Source organism: Arctopsyche grandis, chromosome 2 (genome assembly GCF_051622035.1).
Source record: "Arctopsyche grandis isolate Sample6627 chromosome 2, ASM5162203v2, whole genome shotgun sequence".
NCBI classification, from domain to species: domain Eukaryota; kingdom Metazoa; phylum Arthropoda; class Insecta; order Trichoptera; family Hydropsychidae; genus Arctopsyche; species Arctopsyche grandis.
In genome coordinates this window covers 7,398,988-7,424,547 of record NC_135356.1, presented here as the reverse complement: position 1 = coordinate 7,424,547, position 25,560 = coordinate 7,398,988, and the positions used below count along the sequence as shown (strand labels likewise).

The window sequence follows — 25,560 nt, the reverse complement described above, 5'->3', positions numbered from 1 at the left end:
TGCTTCTTCGTAATGGATCGTTTACACCGGTGAAAATCGAAACAAACACTCCTCTATCGCAATACAAAATTTCAATTCCGAGCTCTCAGTTTACGATAGGTTAATACGGTTTGCTTCCCAATGTAACGATTCTGACCGTAGTTTGCCATTTTGTCATTTCAGAAAGATCCGAAAGAGGATATTTTCCCGATAGCATTGCATTTCAGTCTAGATTTTTATTCGATTTCGAGTATAGAGCAGACTTTGTACTATTTACAATGTAATTAATTCATCTTGGGAAAGATACCAATCCCCAGTAGATTCCCGTTTGCCTTCTGTAGCGGAAATAATGAAAAATATATACATACATATTACAGGCTAGAATTTTGATACGTTCGATAAATTGGAAAAAAATTACATTTAAGGAAAATATTATAGTTGAACCGGGACTTGCGTAAAATGTACATGCTATCGCATTTACCCCAGCTCGACCCGAGATGACCAATTACATTTCGTTTCATTTTAGTTAAGAAATGCAACATTGTTCGTGCGTATAGCGGTCGGTAGAATTTGAATTTTATTTTTTGTTAGTTTTTAGTCCGTGTTTCGTATTTTGAAATATTTACATTAATAAAATTTTAATATAAAATACGGAAGTTATTGATATTATTAATTTATTGGTGGAATGTGTACATATTTTATATTAATGGAAATTTATAATTTTTAGACGATAAAAGTAGTTGTCAACGTCATGTTATGGACAGCAAAACTTACAGTAATATTATTAAAGACCTTGCATTGAATTATATTGAAAGTTAAATAAGAAATAATTAAAAAAATAAAGAAATTATTTTACGTCCTTAGAATGTTACAACACATTCCACTTTTTAAATGTTGATTATGTAAAACAATTATATCTGACTGTACGAAAAAATATACTTTGATCGGATAGATCAAAATGCCCTTAAAAGGTTACTCTCCTTCTTCTGGTGCATCTTTTAATCATATTAGCGTGAGAAAGCGAAAAAAAGAAACATTTGCTCTTCCCAAACCACTCATGCAAATTCTTAAGCCACGAAATCCTCCTCATTCTCGGTCTTCGTCTTCTCTTTATTTTTCCTTATATGTATGTATATATGTATATATTATATATACGTGCATACATATGTTAATATGATAATATTTTTTCCTTAATTGGCAACTACCATTTGTTTTTAAATATTTTCTACGGAGAATGCAATTTTCTGCCGATTTTTTTTTATCAGTAAAAAAATCAAAGTTTATTTTATTTCTTCTATATTAACAGAAAAAAATCATTTGAAAATTAAATATGAACGTAGAATTATATATTTTTTAAAAATGTCAAACAACGAAAGAGAAAATTTGGTTAGCATGAGTGAAATTAATCATGAATCAATCCGTGGCTTAGATTATACATATACTATCCACATATGTTTGTAAATAAATTAATTCGATTTTTTTCTAAAACATCTGTATTCCATACATCTCTCAATATTTAAAGAATTATTTTAATCTTAAATCAAAGTTGGCGCATTCGTTTTCTAATTTCGTTCGAGGCCTCCCGCCTTGTGCATTTATGTTTTTTTTTATTCCAATTGTTCGGCACATGTGTTTGACAATCTTTGTTTTGAAGCGATTCTGTTCTATCTTTAGTCTTACAATAAAATTATGAATGGCAGTAAAATTAAAATATGTTCGTAAGTCTCAGACATATGTACATATGTACGTGCAGTATTCGTCGAGAGCTTATCAATGATTGTCCACCAAGACGTGGTATTTCCCGTTTTCCTCATATGTTTATGATTCTTTTACGATCCAAATACAAAAGCGAGAAATTACTTTAGCATCTACATACGTACAATATATAGAAGGGAGATCTGTAGATAGATATTCTCAGTGTTTTACTCACACGAATGATAATGTTACATTAGCCACTGCTTTTACATTTCATAAATGTTTAAGTATTTACATTGAACAATTTGAATTCGTGAAAGTGCGGTTGTAAACAATAATACTAATAACAGTTGAATCATTTTTACAAAATTAATAATCGTACTATATGCATGTTGAAATAATGATGTTTTAATACACGTGTGTATATTTGAAGAATAATAGATCACGAAAGCTCTATTTATTTATACGCAACTTTTGCCAATATTGAAACGTGAGAATTGCTGATGTTTTTTTTACGAATTATCAATTAATAATGTCAATTGATGAAAAATATCCCTTTTAAGACTGCAACAATGAAATTTAGTTGATCGTTTTATCGTAATTAGATAATTATAAATACAATTTATATTCACATACGTATATGTGAGTTTATAATGTCATATTCAGAAAATATGTTCGAGATGTTGTGTATGATTTTTTGTTTTACAATTTATCTACATACATATATAGCTTAATATAATATATAATATTTAAAATTTTAAATGTATGTACGTATCAGCTTGAATTAAGTTTACTAACACTTTAAGAATTAAAGCGTAGATTTTTTTTTACAGAATAATTACGGCACGTCGAATGTTTAATCTGACTGAAATCGATAGTCTCATACAAATGTTATTGTTTATCGCAATTGGATCGAATCCAAGGAATGCTTAATATACATATACAAATTAGACTAATTCATTAGACAAAAACGAAACAAAAAGATCCGAATAACGTTTCGCCCAATCTTTAGATCTCATTATCGCCGTCGGAAGCGAGATAGATTATAATATTATAATAATAATATGTAGTTAATTGATGAAGTAGACAGTTATGACTTTATGTGCCGTGACGACCGCTTCTCGTTTATAATACATACATATAACACAATTTTCGTGAATCGCCGATAGAAAGAAAAATCTCATTGGAATGCATAAATTATCATTAAATGCAACGAAAATTTCTAGATGCTTTGATTAAAACCCGCGCCATCTTAACACTTTCCCGACCGCACTGCTTTGTTTTTGGCGGGTAATTTCACAAATTCGTGTATGCTCGTACATATGTATGTACATATATTGTATTATAGCCCGCATACGTGTGTAAATAATATTTATAAATAGAAGTGATTTCTGTCATGCGATAAATGATCGACAATGTCAGATTACGACGCTGCTTTTTTTCACCGGTATTGTTCGTGTTTTGAACTTCTCGTTCCATTCCGGTCTGTGCGTCTGATATTTTTTAATTTATTTTTAAAAAACGTCCAAATATATTGTGTGTATTGAATTCTTGTTTTTGATACTATGTCTCCTATGAATCGATAAGATTTTGATTTATGATTTTGCGCTCAAACATTTCTGTAAAAAATTGGTACTCTAGATAAGGAAATTAATTAATAATATCGATTGGTTATTATTTTTTTAAATTAAATTTTAAGTCACTCACTATTATTTTGTATTTGCACTTAGTCCTTAGTTTTGTTTTTATTTCGTTTACTTACTTATTTCTAAAAACTTAAAAAAATATATACAAAACAGTATTAAAGTTTATTTTTAGAAATGTCATTACTTTTTTTTAAATGTATACAAGTATTGAACAATATAGTTACACATATACATAAAATTATTTTATCGCATATTTTTGTAATGTACATATATACATACAACCTTATGCGATAAAAATTTAAACATTTGGTTATGAAAACAAAAAAATTTGATCGTTTTTTAATATTCATTCTTATTTATGTATTTATTTTTGTATTTAAAACCATCGAAAAATGATAAAATCTTCATAGGAATATTTTTAGCATGGTAGATCGCAAATTCTAGGACAATCAAAGCGTGAAATAATTACATATTTATCTAGATTTAATTTTACAACATACATATTTTACTAAATATTCCGCCTAGTTTCCCAAGATGAGCATATTTATATTGGTCTGGATATACATACATACATATACATATATACGTTTTGAAAAAATATTTTTAAATTAAATAAAAATGTATAAAACCTCGATAATTTGAATGTCATATTAAATCTAATTATTTTAATACAGCAATTTCAACTACTTTTCGAATATGCTTCGAATGTATTCGAATGTATCGTGATTCTTGGGGTTATTTATTTAAAAAAAAATACCCCAATTTGGTGTGTTTGTTTGAGATAACGCTATTAGATACATAGTATAACATAAAAATTAAATAAAAAACAAAAAAAATTCGCCCTGGGTGGGTTTCGAACCCGTGAGCCTGCTACTAATAACTTAATTGTGCTAATTTTGAACCAATTACAGATTTTAATATCGGGTGTCAACTAATTACACATATGTATAAGTTTTTCGTACATTTTTGTTTATTATTAATAAAACATTTTTCGATTAAAGTTTATTCATGTGTATATGTATGTACATTTTATTCGCATAGTGCACTAACTAGTAAATAAATAATGAATAACAATTTCGGACCGCAGCCGTCTCAATGTATACAAAAACTAGATATGTATGTAGAATATGTATGTTATACACTTTACGTTGTATGGCGAATTGCGTTTGTTTCAATGTCGATGGCCCTGAGGCGCTCCACGGGACGATTCGGGTTAGGGCTGCCACAAAACTACAATTAAATAATGAAAACAATAATGTAAAAAGTGAAAGCGATGCAACATATGGCGCGCAGTTCAATTGAGGTAGAGTATGGTTGAACTCGCAACTCGCCGCGCAGGGGCGCACTTGAACCGATTTAATTTTATTTTATTTCGTTTATTTTTTATAAATTAAAAACAGTACTGTCAGGTTGCGAAACACGTCGGGGTCGCGTCTCCTCGGCCATATGGTTGCAGTCCGATGAATGGTTGGCCGCGTTTTCGCCATTTGGGTTAAGCGACCACTAGATTTTCCATATTTGGACATGATCTTTTGCGCTCACTCCTCGCGAGGCGACACATGTTCGCCTTTAAAAAAAAATCGATCGTTGGGAAACGGCGTCTCGTTAAGATTTATATAGGTATAATTTTTTTTCCACGTCCAATTGAACACTTTCGATTTCGTTATGTTTTCGATTCAACAATGCTGTGCAGTTGGTTGGCCCTCGTCCAAGTCGATATAACCACTTTTGGCACAAATTTTATTTATCGTCGCAATCGAAACAGTCAGAGGTTATTTTTAATGTAAAGTAATGCATTATTCATATTATTCAATACGTACATGTGTATTATATATTCAAAGGTAATTTTAGGTGCATTTTATTAGCTTATTGAACCGATTTAGTTTTGATTATAATATATTTTTTCAAATACTGGGGATCTTCCCGTTTGTTTTATGTTTTATTTTCTGAATTCTTTTGAATCGTACGGTTGTTTACTCAGTGACAAATCAGTTTGAAAAATCAATAACTTTTTATTTTAAGTTGAAAATTTGAACAAATCGGTTGATATTTTTAAAACAACAATGAAAAGTCGCTTTTAGAATAATAATAAGAATCTTTATAATTTATTTAAGGTTAAGTTTGCATCATTTTGGCATAACAGACTTGTCCCTAATGCGCCACAGTGGTCGAAAAAATATAGAGAGATGAGAAAAATATACATATTATAGGTATATATTCAGACAAAAATACGTTTGTACAAAATCATAAAAAAAAAACAATAGCGTTATTATAATATCAGAAAAAGTAAATATATCAAATAAGAAAATACATAGTAGGGAATGTCTTGCATCTAAAACCAGCACCAATATCTTATATACATACATATATGTAGGTATATATATACAACCGAAATGGCGTCTGTAATTCGTTTCTGATTGGCTGGATCGGTCAAAGATGTTTGTGATCGATCGGTCGTAAAATAATTTTTTTTTCGATTCAAATAAATCTAATAAAAAAACAAATGAAGATTTTTCATGGTTTTCATTTCATTTCCATTTACCGAGCGACGCCGGGTACTATATAATAACCAATATAAACCAACTGGTATTATTATACTCTAATATTATATAAGAACCAGCCGCAAATGCAAAATTTCATTCATGCATCACAACCAATTATTAAAATAATGATGAGCGCAGGCTACCGGACACATAAGTTGAAATATTTTCTGATAAACTGCGCTCACCGAGGTGGAAAATATCAAATTCAGGCACAGCAGTAGTGATTTCATTGAGGTGTTAAATAGATCCTGGAATATAAGCCATCCCATAAAGTATTGTGCGGGCAGGAGTTATAATCATCAAATGATGATGTCTAATACGCACATAATTTTTAGGGCCATAAAGTCAGTAACAGTTCTCGCAAAAACGGGCATGAAGTGTGACCATGTAGAGGCTATAGAACAAAACGAACTAATTCATTTTTTGTGATTTTTTAAGTAAATTGTATGTAGATAGTTTAATTAAATTTCATATTGATCCAACATTATCGAGTTATATTTATAATTAAATAGAACAGTTTTTCATTAAAATCAGATTGGTAGTGTTCTACATATTTATAATATAATTTTAAACAGCACCTAATTAATTATTTTTTTCATTGGACTTTGCATATTATTTATTATTCAGTGAAACTTAACATGCTGTTAATTATATTAGTCATATCAATATCAATTATGATTTGGAATAAAGATAAAAAATAATGAGAATGATTAATTGAAAAACATAACTACCATTGATAAATAAAGTATGTACGTATCATATATGTATAATGTTTAGTAATTGTATTCCGATTATCTGTGTATATAAAATATACATTTCTTGGAATGAATTAGTCAAAATTAATTTACATGTCACATTAAAATGAGTCATATATCATTTGATTTCTTTACACAATCAATTCTAAACAGTTCTGTGTATACAGTATGTATGTATATGAATGTGCATAAACAATCCAAGTCTTTGTTATAGTTTTGATTTTGATTTTGATTTTTAAATGCTTTTTATTATTACGAAATTATGTTCACAATACATCTTATATCTATTTTAATAGCTACTGATCTACTGATCATTTTCTATTTTACAATTTTAATTTAATTTGGTTAGTAATCACAGTATTATATTATTCTAATGTTAATCTAAAGCATAATAGGAAAAAGAGCTCAAAAACCTATTTACAATCCTTATAAATGTTCATAATACATCTAATACATAATATTAATTAAAGACTATCTAAAGTCGATGATCTAAAGCAGATTGTGTTTAGGTAATCTGTGTTTATACCTGAAGGGTATAGACATTTTGTTGTAATCACCGAGACTCTTCACAAGTGTGTTAGTATGGTTATTAGTGATTCTTTCATAGAATCTACTGGTTAGTTTGTTAGTAATGTCTGTAACAAACGGAATATTATATATAGCATGCAGTTTTTTCAGGTTAGTATATATGGGTGTATTATAAATTATTTTAAGGGATTGTTATAGTTTTAAACACCAACATTCATACTGTTACTATTAATAATAAAATTTGATTATATAGGTATATACATTTCCATCTGCGGATTTTTCGTGTGATTTTCTGTTGAAATTTTTTTTATTTTATCATACATAGAACTGATACACATCTACATATGTAGTAAGCTAATCTTGTATGAGACATTTAATCACGATATCCAACTGAAAGCCCAAGTTGACCAAATTGCGACAAATATTTGCGCATTCACTTCGGTTCTAAAATAGCTAATTGTCAGTAGATTGTACAAATGCGTGGTATTACATGGTTTTTATTTTGATATTTTGAGCTATTTGATATTTGCAGCATTCTACATACATATATACATATGTATTGTTGTCTCGTTCAGATTGCGTGCAATTGACGGATGTGCAGATCCGGTTTTTATCCTGCAGTCGCGGAAACCATTCAAGCAAACGCAGATAAATATCGTAAATGATCTGCATCTCTCTGTATCTGTCTTTTGAGAGAATTGCATCCTTTGCTTAGTCGACTTAAAATCAACATCCTTTAGATGTTAAATACAATACAATACGATTGCCGATAAGTATATTGTAATCGTTCAAATCAAATGCTGGACCTGATCTAAGATGGCAAATAGGACTCGAACAAACAGCTGATTGCGCGATTGAAGTGAACTGCGTTTCAGTGTTTTGGTCGCTTACCTCACTCAACTTTCAGTACAGATGTACTTTATATACTACTAGTTGTTTTACCCGGCTTCGCTCAGTGTTTATAATATAAACTTCTTAACCCTTTTAATGCTGACCAACGCCGGTTGGTGTTTTGCCAACAAGTCCAACAGCCCGAAATACGCCGATGGGCGTTGTATTTTGAGTATGTAAAAATAAACAAGAATACTACCCGCTAAGCCTTTTCAGGTAGCATTGGAAAAAAATGCATTGAAAATGGGTCGTGTAATCTGTTTATAAAGACTGGTTTACATAGCAGAATTTCCCGATGGAAATCTCTAACTGCTGAGTATTTTAGATTGTGGCTTGGCATTTAGATTGTGAGCATTACATTTCAACAACAATGAAGAAGATGGAACTAGTTTTGGAAAAATACATTAATAAAAAGACTTCTTTTGTTTATTTTATATTGTTGCAAGATATATATTAGAGGTTAAACACACCTTTACAAAACTTGAAATCCTCGGTGGTAGTTATCTAGGGTTTGTTTGGATTAGCTACAATTTTATAGCTGCTTTCTATTGGATTTCTAAATAATTCTATTTGGAAATATTGGCGAAATTTTCAACAGAAAATATAATACGTCAGCACTCGAAATGTTATACCATCTATACAAATATATCAAAATGTTATAAATATATCAAATATACATATATTAAAAATATATCAAAATGTTATACATGGTTATATATAGCAAAATGTTATACATAGTGAACATTTTATCAAATGTATTTGAATAGTTTTATTTTGTTTAAATTTACATACTTACATACATACATACAAAGTCTCTTTCGAAATTATATTTTAGATGCAGATGCATATATGTATAATGATATAATATAAATTTTTACATCGGAAAACTCTGCATACTTTTTATAGAATTTGCAATTTTATGTCACGACCGTGCACTTATCCGACAACTTATTAGAGTCGTGAAATTTCAACGTCTTATTTTTAGTAAATTGCGTATGTATTTAGAAATCACATACGAAGTCCCACGGTTTGAGAGCATCTTTCACGTTTCGCCTCGGGTACGATGCGACTGTACTTGTACATCGTATGAACATTAAAATTTTCATTGCTTAGTTGGTTTTTACTATTTATTAATTGCAAAAAAACCAACGTGAACACTTAACTTTCTTCTGGTGATTCAGTACATATAATATTATCTTTGAGATTGGATTCCTCTTACCTCAATAGATTTTCATCATATATTATACTATACATTATATATCTACTGTACATAAATACGTTTATATGTTTGTGGTTTGACCTCTATGCAATTCCGATATACTCTTAAAATACCTCTTATGTAGACAGTAGATTGTTTTTGAAATTGGCCGGAGCCCTTAAAAATTGTTTTAAAATGAAAAAATCGAACTGCATTCGCATTTAGTGATTCAGATACGAAATCTATAGATGTTTTATTCTATGAGGGAGACAATAAAGTATCGTTTGTTATTTGACTTAGTCCGCTTTTAGACTGGAAGGTTTGTAAGCAATGACATGTAAACAAAGCGATTTTTTAATGTCCAAGTAAATAGTGAACAATCGATATTAGTTACACTCAAGTGGTTTTAAAAGGTGAGAGCGCACGTCGTACATATGAATTATTTCATATGTATATATGTATATTATAATAGTACATTAAAGTTTTCACATGCATATTTTGTTTTGTAATAATAATTACGTACCTGAAGCGCCGCTTAAAATAATTTAACAAATATGTATGTACGTCTTCATTTAAAAAAAATCGCAAAAGGAAAGTAAAAGTCTTCACGCTTTTTTAACCTTGCACATTTCACACTTGTGCATATGTAAGTTGAATACGAAAAATGTGGAAAATTTGCATACGGGAACGGTTTTCTTCGCGTGTAGGGAAAATTCATTCATCGCCTTTTTACATCCAAATTGGCACAATGCTCGCAGAATGCATTTCTAAGATGCAATTGTAATTCCCACACTTTGAGGCCTCTGGGAGAAATTTAAAACAACAATTTCATTGATTATTCATTCCAATAGTTGAATTGACAACCTTCCCGGCACGTCAAATTCCATAAAAGACATTAAAATAATACGAATAATCATCTTGGACGAATTTAAACCACTCGTGACTATATTTGAAATATTAGCTCAAACAAGACTAGTTGTTTATCTCAATCATATGTACATTCAATCAATTTAATATTTAATTGCTAATCATATGCAACCAAAGACTCAAAAATAGCATTCAAACTCAAATTTTATCATTTTGAAATCCTGTGTACGGACATTTCATCGCATGACCATCTTTTTTAATAAAATTAATTGAAAACTTTCTAGCTTTATTTTATCAACAAAACAATAAATTATATATTTTGTTCGAATTTTTTTAATGCCGTATAATATAATTACAAAATAGTTGTGCGAAATCTATATCAGAGGCTGATCTCGCGATGAAATCCTTGCTATTTTTGAAATCTTCATTCGCAATATTTTATAACAGTTATGTAGAACAAGTCTGATTGCTATTGCAAACAAACACCTAAATATTACCTCAAGTATAGAAATTAATAAGGTAGAATGTATGTACATATATAGAAGGTAGATATTCCGTACAGTGTATTTTTTGATCGGAAAACTTCAACCGGCGAGTGCGTTGTACATAAATGCGCCATTACCCCAGAAGTACAATTAAATTTTAAAACGGCACACTTTTCCACCATAAAACTATTTAATTTATACTAATTTACAATTTGGGCGTACCAATTTGTAGAAACGTAACAGTTTCAGCGGAACGACGACTGCCATAACGACTTAAACGGTTAACGATTTCGTTCATCTCGGTGGCTCTAATCGCCATTCTTTAATATAATACAATACGTCCTATAAAATATACGTTTAAACAGTAGTTTCATAGAAGTGCATAATTTTAGCACGGCCGTTAAGTTGCATAGATATCTCTCTTACTTGCGGCATTTAGTACGTGCGCTGAATAAAACGTGTCTTCAGTCGGACAAATCCACTCGTTCCAGTTTTACAAACGACACTCTCGGAAATACGTATAATATATATATATATGTATGTATGTATATATAAACATATATCTATATCAATTATTCCCATATATAGTAGATCAATGCTGATGTAAACATAGTAATGATAAAATAATGTACGAAGAGTGGTAACTGTGGTGAAATGATCACACCTGTGTGTATACGTACATTTGTATAGGTGAGGCGAAACATTAAGATTGCGTATAAGGAAAAATTACAAAAAATAAAATCTTGGGCTATATATGGATTGAAATTTATACGAAAGGATTATTCAATCGAAATCGATTGATAAAAACAGGTCAAGACACAAACATATTTATGTGTGTGAATTTTTTGCGTCATTATACTTATGCATATATGTAAGTCTTTGAGTTTCCGTTCAATTTGATTAGTAAATATGACTATCTAGCGTTTTGTTCTCTACAATTAAAATGCTGAATTAATTTCATTACGGTGGGAGAGGAATTAAATTGATATATTTAAATTTGATTATTATCTACATATGTATGTATATAAAAGTTTTAATTCATCTTTACATTAAATTAGTATACATATACGTATTGTATGATAGATTTAAACATTGTTCAAAGCTTATGCGTATCACATTTTCAATATGATTTGACGTAAAATAAATCCGAAATAAAGATTTTGTAACAAAGACTTGAGATAAGTATATATGTCATAGCCAGCAGTTTGGCTTAGTGATAGCGTATATATTTAGCATCACTGAGGTCATAGGTTCGTGTCCTCGCCACTGCTGGTTAGATTTGGGGGTTTTGTGACTCCAAATCGATCGTTTCTCTATCAGAGTTTGCCAATTTTATCTGATCATTGCTGAAACGGTTCCTGAAAATTGGTATTAAAAAATCTAATCCTGTTGTCACAAAAATCTGCCTGTGTATAATTTGTATTGATTATACACAGTAATCTGAAATCCATAGATGTCACTATGATTATTATTTCTGATTAATTGTTATATTCTATATATTCTGATTGTATATGTATGTATTACTGTATTTCTGATTTCTGATTGTTTATGTATTTCATTAACGTACACCCGTCGCATTGGAGCAAATCTGTAATGGCGAGTGTGTATTGATTTGTAACAATAAAATAAAATAAAATAAAATATGTATTTAAGATTATACGTATGAACAATGAATTTACATACATATACATAGTTTAGTTAAACAATTGATGTATCTATATGTAGCATTTCCAAACAGCCAACTTCATTTTATTTTATGCCAATTTATAAATTTTTTTTTATGAATTCATTATTTTGTTTATAATTGTTTGATTACTTTTATATATGGACATGTGTACATATGGTCAAAAAGATAGTTATTCTTTTCTCAAACATTTCACGAAACCTTATTATAATTTCAAAATAGCAAAAAATTCTACAATAATTTAAATATAAAATTACGACTCGTAGAAAAATAGTAATAACTTTTAATCCGAAGCATTCAAATAAATAATAAAATCATTGAATATGTGTATAAAACTTACGGAATAAAATGCTTTTGAATACTACATAATACGGTTAAGGTTTTTAAAAGCATATGTACATTGTTTATAATATCATTGATAACATTTTCTTCATACTACAAATGCAAATTCGTTGATTTTTTTTTATAATTTTGTTCTTACTGGAATATATACATATTTAAAATTTGGATGTCTCATTACGAATTTCAGCGGTGAGGTTTACTGACACACTTTTTGACATCTCGGTGATGTTTTCAACAATGTTTAGGGTCTGAAACGACCTCGATGCATTCGGAACTCGTTCAGCCGCCCACGAAAAAAGAGAAACAGTTCATAGCAAATAAATACATGCATAATGGAATAAAAAAAATGTTATGCAGGAATATATACACACACGTATGTGTGTGCATACACGCATACACATACACAGTGTAGGAATGTGAGTGCCAGTTCTCTCCTCCTAAAAAGGGGCCGAGTAATGCGATCAGAGTGCTACTGAAATAGCCTGGCGGCCCGCGGCCCGCACCGCTCTGTGCTTCTTCTTCGTCGTCGTCTTCCTACATTGCCCGATGAATGGATTTTCAAAAATAATTTCCACTAAGCGCGATCGAAAGAAAATAAATAGAAAATTGGGAAAAGCGAGCGTCAAAGGAGGCGGACGCATCGGCCAGGACACTTCCTAGACGTGGACGCGACGTTCGAATCTCCACTAGCGACATTTCGACTCGATCTTGGCATCGAATCAATAATACCTACGATTTGTAAACGGAAATTTGGCGTGATGATTTGATTTAAATTGATCGAAAACACACTAAAAAAAAAACGAAAATTTGTTCATAAACTGATATTGGGCAGAACGAACGATAAGTATCGAGCGTTCCGATGTTAGACAATTTTTAGAATTGTAAAATTTTGGAATAAAGAGACGACACACTCTTATTTATATGAAATTCATTATAATATAATACATTCTGCCCAACGACGAGAGGCGCCGGGTTCGATCCCATGATCTGACCTCGATTGAAAAGAATTTTTCTGAGTATATCTGTAGTGCTGCTGGTCAGACTTGAGTATTTGTGTATTCGAATATACATACGTCTATTCGATTTTCGCTGTGGATAATTTACAGTTTGGAAAATGCACGACTTTTGTGCCATGGTGTATGGTCAAGGTCGCACGAAACGCGAACTCAAAACTAACAAGCCAGCAGCATGTCTCGGGGTTGGGCTTTTGACTAGCACCGAGAGGTGCCGGATTCGAAAAATAATTTTTCTGGGTATATCTGTAGTGCTGCTGGTCAGACTTGGTTATTTGTGACTCCAGGTCGATCGTCGATGACTAACAGAGTTTGCCAATTTTTCTGATTTCAGTGTTGAAACGGTTCCTGATTAAATTGGCTAAAAACCTTCCTGCCTACTATGTCACCACTATTTGAGTATGATTAATGTACAATAAAATTTATATACAATTCATAGATGTCTCGTTAATTTGCGAGTTTTCAGTGTCTCGTAATTCAGCGACTTGTGTAATAAAAATGCTGCATTGTTTGTTATTGGTTAGGATGGCGTATTAGGGTTTACCTGTAAGGCCTTCCTGGTATAAAACGTAATAAAAAAAATAAATAAAAAATGTACATTCACGAAAAACTGCTATTTTCAATTTATCTTTTTAATTTAATCCAGGAAGGCCTTACAGGTAACCCCAATGCGCCTTCCTGGCCAGAAACATTGTACATTTGATACAACTATTATTAGTATTATACAAAGTACATAAAGACATATCAATTAATATCCACAGAGACATTTATGGTCAAATTTGTAAATTTGTAGGATTTTATACAATTTGGTGAAATTAAAGATTGATGAAAACTCGAGATTTTGCGAGAAAATGGGTAAGGTTGCCTATTTTTTGGAACAGTTTCAATGAAAATCAGATAAATTGGAAAATTCTGATAGGAAACGATTGACCTGGAGTCACAAATCCAAGGTCTGGCCATTAGAAACCAGTGGGATTTGAACCCATGACCACTCTGTTCAAAGCATTATATGCTAACCACTAGTCTTTCCTACTAGTCATGGTACATATATGTCATCGGTGCAAACTAGCATGAAAGTGATGACATTTTTTGTCGATTTCCTTTTATTATTGTTGCTTAGGGGTGGGCTCAGGATCCAAATGAAAGGCCAAAGTCGCTTCACAGCATTTATTCAACGATTTAAGAAGTCCACACCAATCTACCGCTCACTCTAGAATAATCTGACCTACCATGTATTAAAATATAATTTGGACAGCATAGTTTGCTCGATCCATTAATATCTCTATTTTCTAGGCACCCAGTTTACCCTGGCGAGTCACACGCACTCGCCCGGGCTTATGAGAACTCCAGCGTATCCTTTGTTCGGGCACTTACTGAGTCCCGTTGAACTAATCTGGGGTCTCTATTGTTCACCCACGAATGCACTTAGACAGTGGATACTCTCTCTCTCTCTCACACACTATTCCACGTTACATTATAATGCATTAGAGCAGGCATTTGCAACCTATGATCCGCGGGTCACCAAATGACTCATTTGACAATTTTAAGTGACCCACTTGAGTTAACAGGTTAAGACTTCACTTGTCTGACACCAATTTAGCGTGGACGTTTAGAGAGGAGTTTCCAAGATCGGAATGAAAGAGAGTAAGTCAGAAAGCAGTGGTGAAAGAGGTATGTAGTTTATTGTTATTGATCCGTCGGCCTGCTAGATCCGAATGAAGCACGGACCAAAACCGCCTATTATACATACAATGTATATACCCATCGGATACTCTCCGCAGATCATTGATCGATGGGTCGCGAAACCTTATTGGTTGTTGTATACGGCTCATTTATACGATGAGGCCTTTTTATCATCGCTACTAAACCAGTGGTCGACAAGCACCAATCACCTAATATCTACGCTACATTATTATTCCCTAAAAGACTGTCTTAAAATTAAAATATCCACTGACCCGAACATCTTCTTAATAATCACTTATTGGTTGATTTTGACCCGCAGCTAAAAAATGTTGCATTAGAGTAAAATTTGTAGTCGAAAATTTGTTGAATTTTCCAAGAATTGAATTAAAAATAAATAAAATTCAAGAAAGTTTGTGCCAGAAAACCCGCCACATTTACATTATACACACGACAAGCCGCAAATTGAATTCGCATACTTCTTTATATTTACATATATTTTTCAATACCAATCCATCCCAGTAACAGCCGCCATAAATATTTTAATACTATAGTTTAATTATGCAATGTTCTACATTTTTTGTCATGCCTTTATTCTTTACTTTTTAAATTGTTTTCCTTATATTTATCTTTTTCATTTTTGTAAAAATCTATTATTGGACTCGGATGTTACATATATTATTTATTTACTATTTGTTTTTTTATACATATCTATGTACATCCTGTCTGTTGATTTTTCAATTAATAAAATAAAATAAAATAAAATAAAAATAAAATAAAACAACGAATCGCTTATTTGAATCTTTCAGTTGAAAATTTATGATATTATTTACACATACGTTGATGGTGAATAGCCAAACGTATACTTTGAAGATGATTTATTTAAATTAGCATTAAATCTTGCGCTATTTCTGAATCTTTCCTATTTATTCACTGTATTTTTTGATTGCGACTAATCGGTATGCTTTGCGGGCCATTTCTTATTTACGTAGGTACATACATACAGATGTATGTATGTATGTTTGTGCGTCGTTTTTGTATTTTTGCGATATTGCAATTTGTTAGTAAATTTACCTTGTTTATTTATATGTTTAGTGAATTTGCCATATTTTATAAAAAAATTGAATTTTAAAAACTGGTGCCTAGGCAAAGAGAGATATATACTTTAAGTTCGTTAAATTTAATAACATACAACAAATGCGTGCGATTTGAATGAAGTTGAAGCTGCTATGCGATTTTGACATTTTTATTTCATTTTGTACAGCTTATTCTTCGACATTTATTAAAAATGTATGTTAGCTAAAAGATCCTAATATATTCGAAGAAAATTTATATACATATATTGAGCGAATGATTCATGTAATGTAATTTAGATTATGTGCAGTTGTACCGAGTGAATAATTTTCATAGCATAATTTTTCAGATATTATCAAATGTTTGTATGTAATTTAATATAACTTCATTCGCTTATTAAAAATATTCTTTGTTGGTTTTTAAAATGCTTACGATGACACCGATAGAAGAGATTGATCGATTTTCATTCCAGGTATAATCATTCATATTTCTTATTTCATATGATATATAAATCTTATACACAACTTTATTCTCATTGAATGATAAATATGTATACAATCGAGAAAAAATCTGTAAATATTGATAGGTGGCAAATATATGTACGATTGTAAAATGATCTAGGTAATTAATTAAAACCATGAACCAAAGATTTTTTTCATGATTTTTTTATTCGAATTATTTTCAGAGTAATACTTTTTTGATAGTTGATATTTATACTTGGGGTATTTTATTAATTTATACCGAATTTATATTTTCCCAAGATGCCGTTATCGGGTTGCCTTTGAGCGACATCTGTGGTATTAAACTTTTACATATTATGTATATGAATTTATTGATACCATAATGTATTTATTGATAAACCATATTCAAATAGTGGTGATATTGTGGGTAGGATGGTTTTTTTCAATTTGACGATGAACCGTTTCAATAATGAAATCAGATAGATTGGCATACTCTGATAAGAAATAATCGACTTAGAGTCACAAATATCTAAGTCTGACCAGCAGTACTACAGATAATACTCGGAATAAATTCTTTTCAATCGATGTCAACCCACGGAATCGAACCTGAAAACCTCTCGATGGTTGTTTTGATTGCAACCTATGTATATTTGCCACCGCTGATACTTTTTTTCGATATTTGACGGCAAATTTAAACGTTTAATATTTTTTTTACAGTTGAAGGTGGCACTACTGTTTTCGCACTCGAAGGCGGTTCCACGACAGCCGTAGGCTCAACAACAGCCGTTGGGTCAACAACAGCCGTCGGTTCAACAACAGCCGTCGAACGACAGCCGATGAATGTGAAGCCTGGCGATCCGTCACCTCCGATATTCGAGCAGATATTCAAAAATGCCAGATTTGCGCAAGGAGGCAACGCCAAATTTGAGGGCAAACTTCGCGGAAACCCAAAACCCATCGTATCATGGACCCGCAAGAAGGCCCCCCTCGTCGAATCGAACAAGTACAGCATGAGCTACAACGAACAAACGGGAAACGTATCCTTGCTGATCAAACAGATAGGACCCGGTGACGAGGGTGAATACACTTGCACGGCTAGAAATCGGTATGGCGAGGCAATATGTTCCGTCTACATCCAACCGGAAGGCATGGTCATGCCAATTGGCTCAGGACCCCTCCAAAGAGACTTCCACCAGGAGGTCGTCGAAACTTCGGAACAAAAGACGGTCGGTTCCCAAATGCGTTCCAGCTTCCAAAAGAGCGAAAAGGTAGCGTACTCCAACGGAAATTCCTATACGAGCATAGAAGACTTCAAAGTCGACACCTTCGAGTATAGACTACTCAGGGAGGTGTCGTTCAGGGAGTCTCTCACCCGTCGCAACGTAGGCGAATCTGACTATCAACTGTACAGTGAGGTGGACAGATCTTTAGGTCCACCTTCGCCTCCGAAGATCTTCCAAAAGCCTAGGAATTCCAAATTGCAGGAGGGAACTGACGCTCAATTCCAAGTACAAATTTCGGCAAATCCGAGATCGCGCGTGACTTGGTTCAAGAACGGCCAAAGAATAACGAGTAATAATAAGTATCAAGTAGTTACCACCAATAACCAGTCAATACTTAAGATAAACAAAACTAGCCATACCGATTCCGGTCACTATACGCTGTTAGCCGAAAATCCTAACGGGTGCGTAGTGACCTCGGCTTATTTAGCTATCGAAAGTCCACAGGAGGCTTACGTGCAAGATCAGAGAGCAACAGAGACTCAGGTCGAGGTTGAAGAACGCACCGAGACCACTGAGAAATCTTTGGCGCCACACTTTGTCAGGATATGCCAGGACAGGGATGTGACTGAAGGAAAGTTGACAAGGTTCGACTGTCGCGTTACAGGAAGGCCCTACCCAGAAGTGACGTGGTTCGTCAACGGTCGCCAGATCCAAGACGACTACAATCACAAGATTCTGGTGAACGAGTCTGGAAACCACGCCCTCATGATCACGAACGTCGAGAGGCAGGATTGCGGCGTGGTGGCATGCGTTGCCCGCAACAAATCCGGCGAGACGTCGTTCCAGTGCAACCTGAACGTGATAGAGAAGGAACAAGTGGTAGCGCCAAAGTTTGTCGAGAGGTTCACGACATTGAACGTGAAGGAAGGAGAGCCCGTAGTTTTAAGTGCCCGAGCGGTAGGCACACCCACACCACGAATCACTTGGCAGAAGGACGGTGTACCAATAACTCCGAATCCCGAATTACGAATTTCCACCGAGAGTGGAGCCTCGACGCTTGACATACAGCAGGCCAAGGCGTCGGACGCAGCGTGGTACCAGTGCACAGCTCAGAACGTCGCAGGCTCCACAGCCACCAGGGCCCGGCTCTTTGTCGAAACACCGAAAGGGCCGGTGCAAGAGCAGAAGCGGTTGCATTTGCCCAGGCCGAGCAAAATCATCGAACCTGAGTGAGTCACCCCTTCATTCTCCACCAACGAACTCTTGTACTCTTCAGTTGATGGCAATTCTAGAAAAGTTTTGACAGAAAGCTGAATATTATACATTATTATAGTTAGGCAGTGTTCATATAGACAAATCCATAATTTCTAGTGATCACAAAGATACCTGAGATGCATAGTGCATATAAGCCTCATACACGTTGCACCGTGTATACATAAAATTATTCGGTGCGCTCCGTTTTACCGACTTGCAATTACGACACTCGCTTTCTCAACTTTTCGTCTGCTTCAACAGGAGTTTGTATATTATATACAATCATGTTTTTTGTATTCATATGTGTAACACACCTTAAAAACATTTAAAAATCAACTCTTACTATATTTTAATAGCTAATGTTTATCTCTTAAAATAAGTATGTCACTATGTAAAACGTTTTCGTATTGTATATATACAAATTTGACGACGAAACACATCGAAAAAGTTGGGCAAACGAGTTCTGAAAAATTTCGTTGGTGGACCAAAAGTTATTTGGCTGTTGATGAAATCATTCCTATAGTCCATCCCCTATAGGAAGATACTGGTAAAACCCACATGCTGTCCCTTACACCCCATCTCGACCAATAGCATATCGCACGTATAATGTTCTATTGTCTGTACGTTTTTACCAAGTGTATTCCTACAGTGGACCAACTATAACGTCAATTTAGCCATCCAGTTGAACCCCCACAAATCATTCTCATAGAATAATTGATATTAGATTTTGAATTCTTTTTGTTTGAATTGTTCATCAAGGACCCATTTCTCCATACCTAGATAAACAATAATTTATATATTTTGGCAGTAGATGCGATGAAATTTACTGACTTTGGTTGATTTTAGACCCGCCCCAGGTCCGGAGATTATTTACTTGCGCCACGTAGAGAGGGCAAAGCCTCACGCTCCGCCCGGTGATGAAGACAGAGTGTATCCACCACCGCAATTCATTATCCCACTGCAGAACGCCACGCAAATGGAAGGTGGAAAGATTCACTTTGAAACTAGAATCGAACCTGTTGGTGATCCCACCATGCAGGTCCAATGGTATCGAAATGGACAGTCTCTGGAAGCAAGTGAGTATACGATTCAAATGGTGACAAATATAATGACTTCATTGAGTTTCATTCATATTATCAATGCATTTTAGGTTCCCGTACAACTTCGACCTTCAAATTTGGTTACATTGCTTTGGATCTCATCAGCTTAATATTGAACGACACTGGAGAGTACCTTTGTAGAGTCGTAAGCGCAACGGGCGTTACGGAAACCAAAGCCTACCTACAAGTTACACCTAGGACCTCTATTGAGAAGACTAGCCAACACCCGGATAGTCTCCAGTACATCCAACAGCTTGAGGACTACTCCAAGTACCAATCAGTCGAAACTGTAGAGGAACAAACGTCTCAACGGCCTCAATTCATCAGGCTCTTGCAGGAAATGGGCGAAATGCAAGAAGGACGCAACATACACTTCGAGGCTCAGCTGACTCCTGTCAGTGATCCGACCATGAGGGTGGAATGGTACAAGGATGGACGACCTATCACAGCCAGCTCGCGAATCACGTCAATCTTCAACTTCGGTTATGTCTCCCTGAACATCATGCACCTACGGGCTGAAGACACTGGTTCGTACACATGCAGGGCTGTGAATAGGCTCGGCGAAGCCATCAGTACCGCATCCGTCAAAGTCATCTCGAGGAGTACCGTCACAGGAGATTTGGGCATTCCAGAGCAACAACGTTACATCGAAAAAATGGAACAATTGGAAGCGTACCAGCACCAACAACACCAAAAGTATATTCAAGAAGTACCCGAGAGCGTCGCCCACCCCGAGTTCAAAACTCCAATTAAAGATCAACTCAACATTAGGGAGGGTGGATTCGCTCACTTCGAAGCTCGCTTAGAACCTATTGGAGATTCTACTCTGAAGGTTGAATGGCTTAAAGATGGCCGCCCTGTAGAAGCAAGCTCTCGCATCACGACCTTCTTCAACTTTGGCTACGTCGCACTTACAATCAAATACGTGACAATTCACGATATTGGCCATTACACATGCCGCGCTTACAATAAGATTGGAAGTGCTGTCACCGAAGCCAATCTAAGCGTAGTTACTAAGAAGGACATCATTGTCGATTCCCAACATCCCAGTGGTTTGGAGAAGATACAGTACTTGGAGGATTCAAGCCGTATGTCCAAGACTGTGCAGGAAGAGGTGAAAGTAACCCAGAAACCTAGATTCTTGGGAATTCTCAAGGGAACCAATAAGATTGTTGAGGGCCAGCGAGCGCATTTCGAAGCTCGTGTAGAGCCTCAAAGTGATCTGACCATGACCATCGAATGGTACTGCAACGGAAAGCTGATCAAATCGGCTAATAGGATTCAGACCTATCATGACTTTGGCTATGTCGCTTTGGACATCGCCAGCGTTCGTGAAGAAGATGCTGGCACCTACACCGTTGTTGCCAGAAACGCTTTGGGAGAGGCTCAACTAAGCGCTTCGATGATAGTTCAAGGTCAGTGATAAAAACATCAAACTTAATGAAATTGATTATTATTTGAAAAAAAAAACTATTAATAAATTAGTAACCTTCTATAATATATTGATAAAATAAACTTTGGTTTACTTTTTAGCTCGATCCAGCATTGACACCTCTAGTATCCACAAGGGATTATACGAAAAAACCAAAATATTGGAAGGTTCCAAGTTCGTCGAACCCCAATATCACATTGAAGAGATTTCTAAATCTAAGCCCATTTTCGTCCAACCACTCTCCGATCCAAATCCAGTGAGCGAAGGCAAGAACATCCACTTGGAATGCCGGTTGGAACCCATGGGTGATCCTACAATGAGAGTCGAATGGTTCCAAAACGGACGCGCCATCACCGTAGGATCCAGATTCAGAACCTACTATGACTTTGGATTTGTAGCACTCGATATCATCCATGCTACATCCATGGATTCAGGCGAATTCACCGCGAGAGCTACGAACCATTTGGGATCAGCTCATACATCGGCCATTGTCCGCGTGATTGAACGATCTGATATCCTTACAGATACCCAAAACGAACAAGCTATTGAACAAATTCAAATGTTGGAAGATAGCTCTCGCAAAACTCGTCAAGTTACCGACGATATCACTATCATGCAAGCCCCACAATTCTCGCGGCCTTTGCATAATCTGGAAATAATTGAAGGAACCAACGTTCATATGGAGTGCAGATTGCAACCGATTGGAGATCCGACCATGAGAGTTGAGTGGTTCTGCAACGGTCGTCCGATCAGAACTGGACACAGATTCAGACCAGCTTATGACTTCGATTATGTAGCTCTTGACTTGTTGAGCTGCTATCCTGAAGACTCGGGAGTTTACACATGCCAAGCCAGAAACCAATTGGGTGAGGCTGTTACATCTTGCGCTTTGAGGGTCATAGCCAAGAAGGATCTTATGATGGAATCCCAACATCCGTCTGGCCTCGAAAAGATCCAATATTTAGAAGATGCATCTAGGTACAAGAAAAGCGAACACATTGACGAAATTACGACCGAAAGGCCGCAATTCGTCACCAAGCCTAAGTCTCTAGAACAAATGGTCGAAGGACAACACGCTCACTTTGAGTGCAAACTTGAACCTGTCACAGATTCAAATTTGAAAGTCGAGTGGTTCAAGAATGGTCGTCCTGTAACTGTGGGACATCGTTTCAGACCCATCCACGATTTCGGATACGTCGCTTTGGACATTGTAGATTTGATTGCCGAAGATTCAGGTGTTTACACTTGCCGAGCTGTCAACATGGTTGGAATGGATGAGGTCACGTGCATGTTGGGATGCCGCAGTACTACCGATATTTCCAGAAAGACACAAAACGAATCTGGGTTGGAGCAAATTAGAACATTGGAAGATAGGTCCAGATATCAGCGCACAGAAGTCACTGATGAGATGACGACCCAAGCTCCAATCTTCACCACATCTCTCAAGAACGTCGAAATCAAAGAAGGTCAAAGAGCTCACTTCGAATGCCGCTTGATTCCAGTATCAGACCCAACCATGAGGGTCGAATGGTACCACAACAACAGGCCACTCAAGAGTGGATCTCGTTTCACTGAAACTAACAACTTTGGATTTGTAGCTTTAGACATCATGTCTTGTCTTCCTGAAGATTCGGGCACTTACACATGTCGTGCTTTGAATGCTCTTGGCGAAGCCGTAACTTCAGGAGTTGCCAACGTTCACTCGAGGAAATCAATCTATTTGGATTCTCAGCATGAAGGCACACTCCAGAGGCTCCATCAGCTCGAGGACACGTCTCGTCATCAACGCCAAGCACTTCCAGAAGATTCAGTAACTCAAGCTCCTGTTTTCACCTTGCCGATGAAAGATCTACGCGTGGCTGAAAACCAAGCAGCCCACTTCGAAGCTCGTCTGATTCCAGTAGGAGATCCTAAGCTTCGCGTCGAGTGGCTCAGGAATGGAGTTCCCATACAAGCCTGTAAGTTCTTTTAATTTAATAAGAAATTCACTTGAATGTATTATTAAATAACTTTATCGAATCATCAATGTAAAAAGATCTCGAGAAATATAGCATTATTTTCATTTTTTTCAGCTAATCGTTTGACAACAATGCACGATTTCGGATACGTGGCTTTGAATATGAAGTACGTGAACCCAGAAGATTCTGGAACTTACACATGCCGTGCTGTCAACGATTTGGGCGAAGCTGTAACCTCGTCTACCCTATTCGTACAATGTAAGCTTAAGACTCAATACAAATATATTTAATATTTGTAATATTATATTATATAATGGAATAATATTTTTTTTACAGCTAAAGCATCTTTGCAACTCGAAAGCCAACACGAGAACGCTCTAGAAAAGATCCATCAGTTGGAAGATAGCTCTAGATACCAGAGACGTCAAGAAGAAGATATCGTCGTCAAACAAGCACCTCGTTTCACCACAAATCTGAATGGTCCTACTAAGTTGGTTGAAGGACAGAGCGCCCATTACGAATGTCGCATTGAACCTTACCCCGACCCAGACATCAAAGTTGAATGGTTGCTAAATGGCAAACCCTTGCAAAGCGGCCACAGATACAGGAACACTTACGACTTTGGATTTGCAGCCCTTGACGTATTGACCGTGTACGCGGAAGACTCAGGAGAATACACCTGCAGAGCGACCAATAAACTGGGACAAGCCCAATCTTCCATCAAGTTGAATGTCACCTGTAAGTAAAATTTCATGAGCCTGGTTGCATGCGGATCAAATAAATTTGTACATAATTTGTTTTTATTATTATCAACAGCGAAAGCATCCATCATCAGGGACACGCAACACGAGAGTGCTCTTGAGAAGATCAATTATTTGGAAGACGACAGTCGCTACAAGCGCACCGTTGAAGAAGATGCCTTCGTGGCTGAAAAGCCGCAATTCGGAAGACCATTGAAGAATGCACAAGTAAACGAAGGCTTACCAGTGCACTTGGAAGCCACTTTAACTCCTGTCAACGACCCAACAATGCGCATCGAATGGTACTGCAATGGTAGACCCATCCAGCAAGGACACAGATTCAAAACTACTTACGACTTTGGCTTCGTTGCCTTAGATATCCTTTACGCTTACGGTGAAGATACTGGTACTTACATGTGCAAAGCTATCAATGCAGTTGGAGAAGCTGTAACTACCAGCTCAGTTAAAGTAGATGGTAAGTATTGACTGGGTCGAAATTGTGAATGAATAAAAATAAAATGTTATTAATTTTTGTATTTACTTATAGCCAAGGCCGGATTATATCTGGATACATTAGATGCGCAACGTTTGAAGAAAATCCGAGAGCTTGAAAATTACGAAAAACCAGTCAGAACTGAAGAAGAGAAACCAGGACAGCGACCAGTGTTCTTGACGGCATTGACAAGTCTTGAAAGTTTGAAAGAAAGCGACAGAGCTCACTTCGAATGCAGAGTCGAGCCAATTAACGATCCTGACTTGAGGATCGAATGGTACCATAATGGATCCGTGATCCGTACTGGTCACAGGTTCAGAACCACACACGACTTTGGATACGTTGCTTTGGACATTCTGTATGCCTATTCCGAAGATTCTGGAATTTACATGTGCAAAGCCATCAATAAACTCGGTGAAGCTGTCAACACCTGCAATCTCAAAGTTGCAGGTAATTTAATACTATATAAAAACTAGTTCTTATTTCAGATATAGTATATATTTCGTCGTAATCAATACA

General features: G+C 35.1%; 1 protein-coding gene across 1 annotated transcript in view; it reads left to right on the top strand.

Moving 5' to 3' along the window:
- The window catches only part of sls (sallimus), a 107,494-nt gene that overhangs the window by 6,685 nt on the left and 75,249 nt on the right, over positions 1 to 25,560 (top strand). The window contains exons 2-9 of the mRNA XM_077446056.1: positions 17,559 to 19,293; positions 20,165 to 20,394; positions 20,469 to 21,833; positions 21,952 to 23,808; positions 23,923 to 24,066; positions 24,145 to 24,546; positions 24,625 to 25,023; positions 25,096 to 25,491. Coding sequence (XP_077302182.1) covers positions 17,559 to 19,293; positions 20,165 to 20,394; positions 20,469 to 21,833; positions 21,952 to 23,808; positions 23,923 to 24,066; positions 24,145 to 24,546; positions 24,625 to 25,023; positions 25,096 to 25,491 — 6,528 coding nt within the window. The remainder of the gene's footprint in view (positions 1 to 17,558; positions 19,294 to 20,164; positions 20,395 to 20,468; positions 21,834 to 21,951; positions 23,809 to 23,922; positions 24,067 to 24,144; positions 24,547 to 24,624; positions 25,024 to 25,095; positions 25,492 to 25,560) is intronic.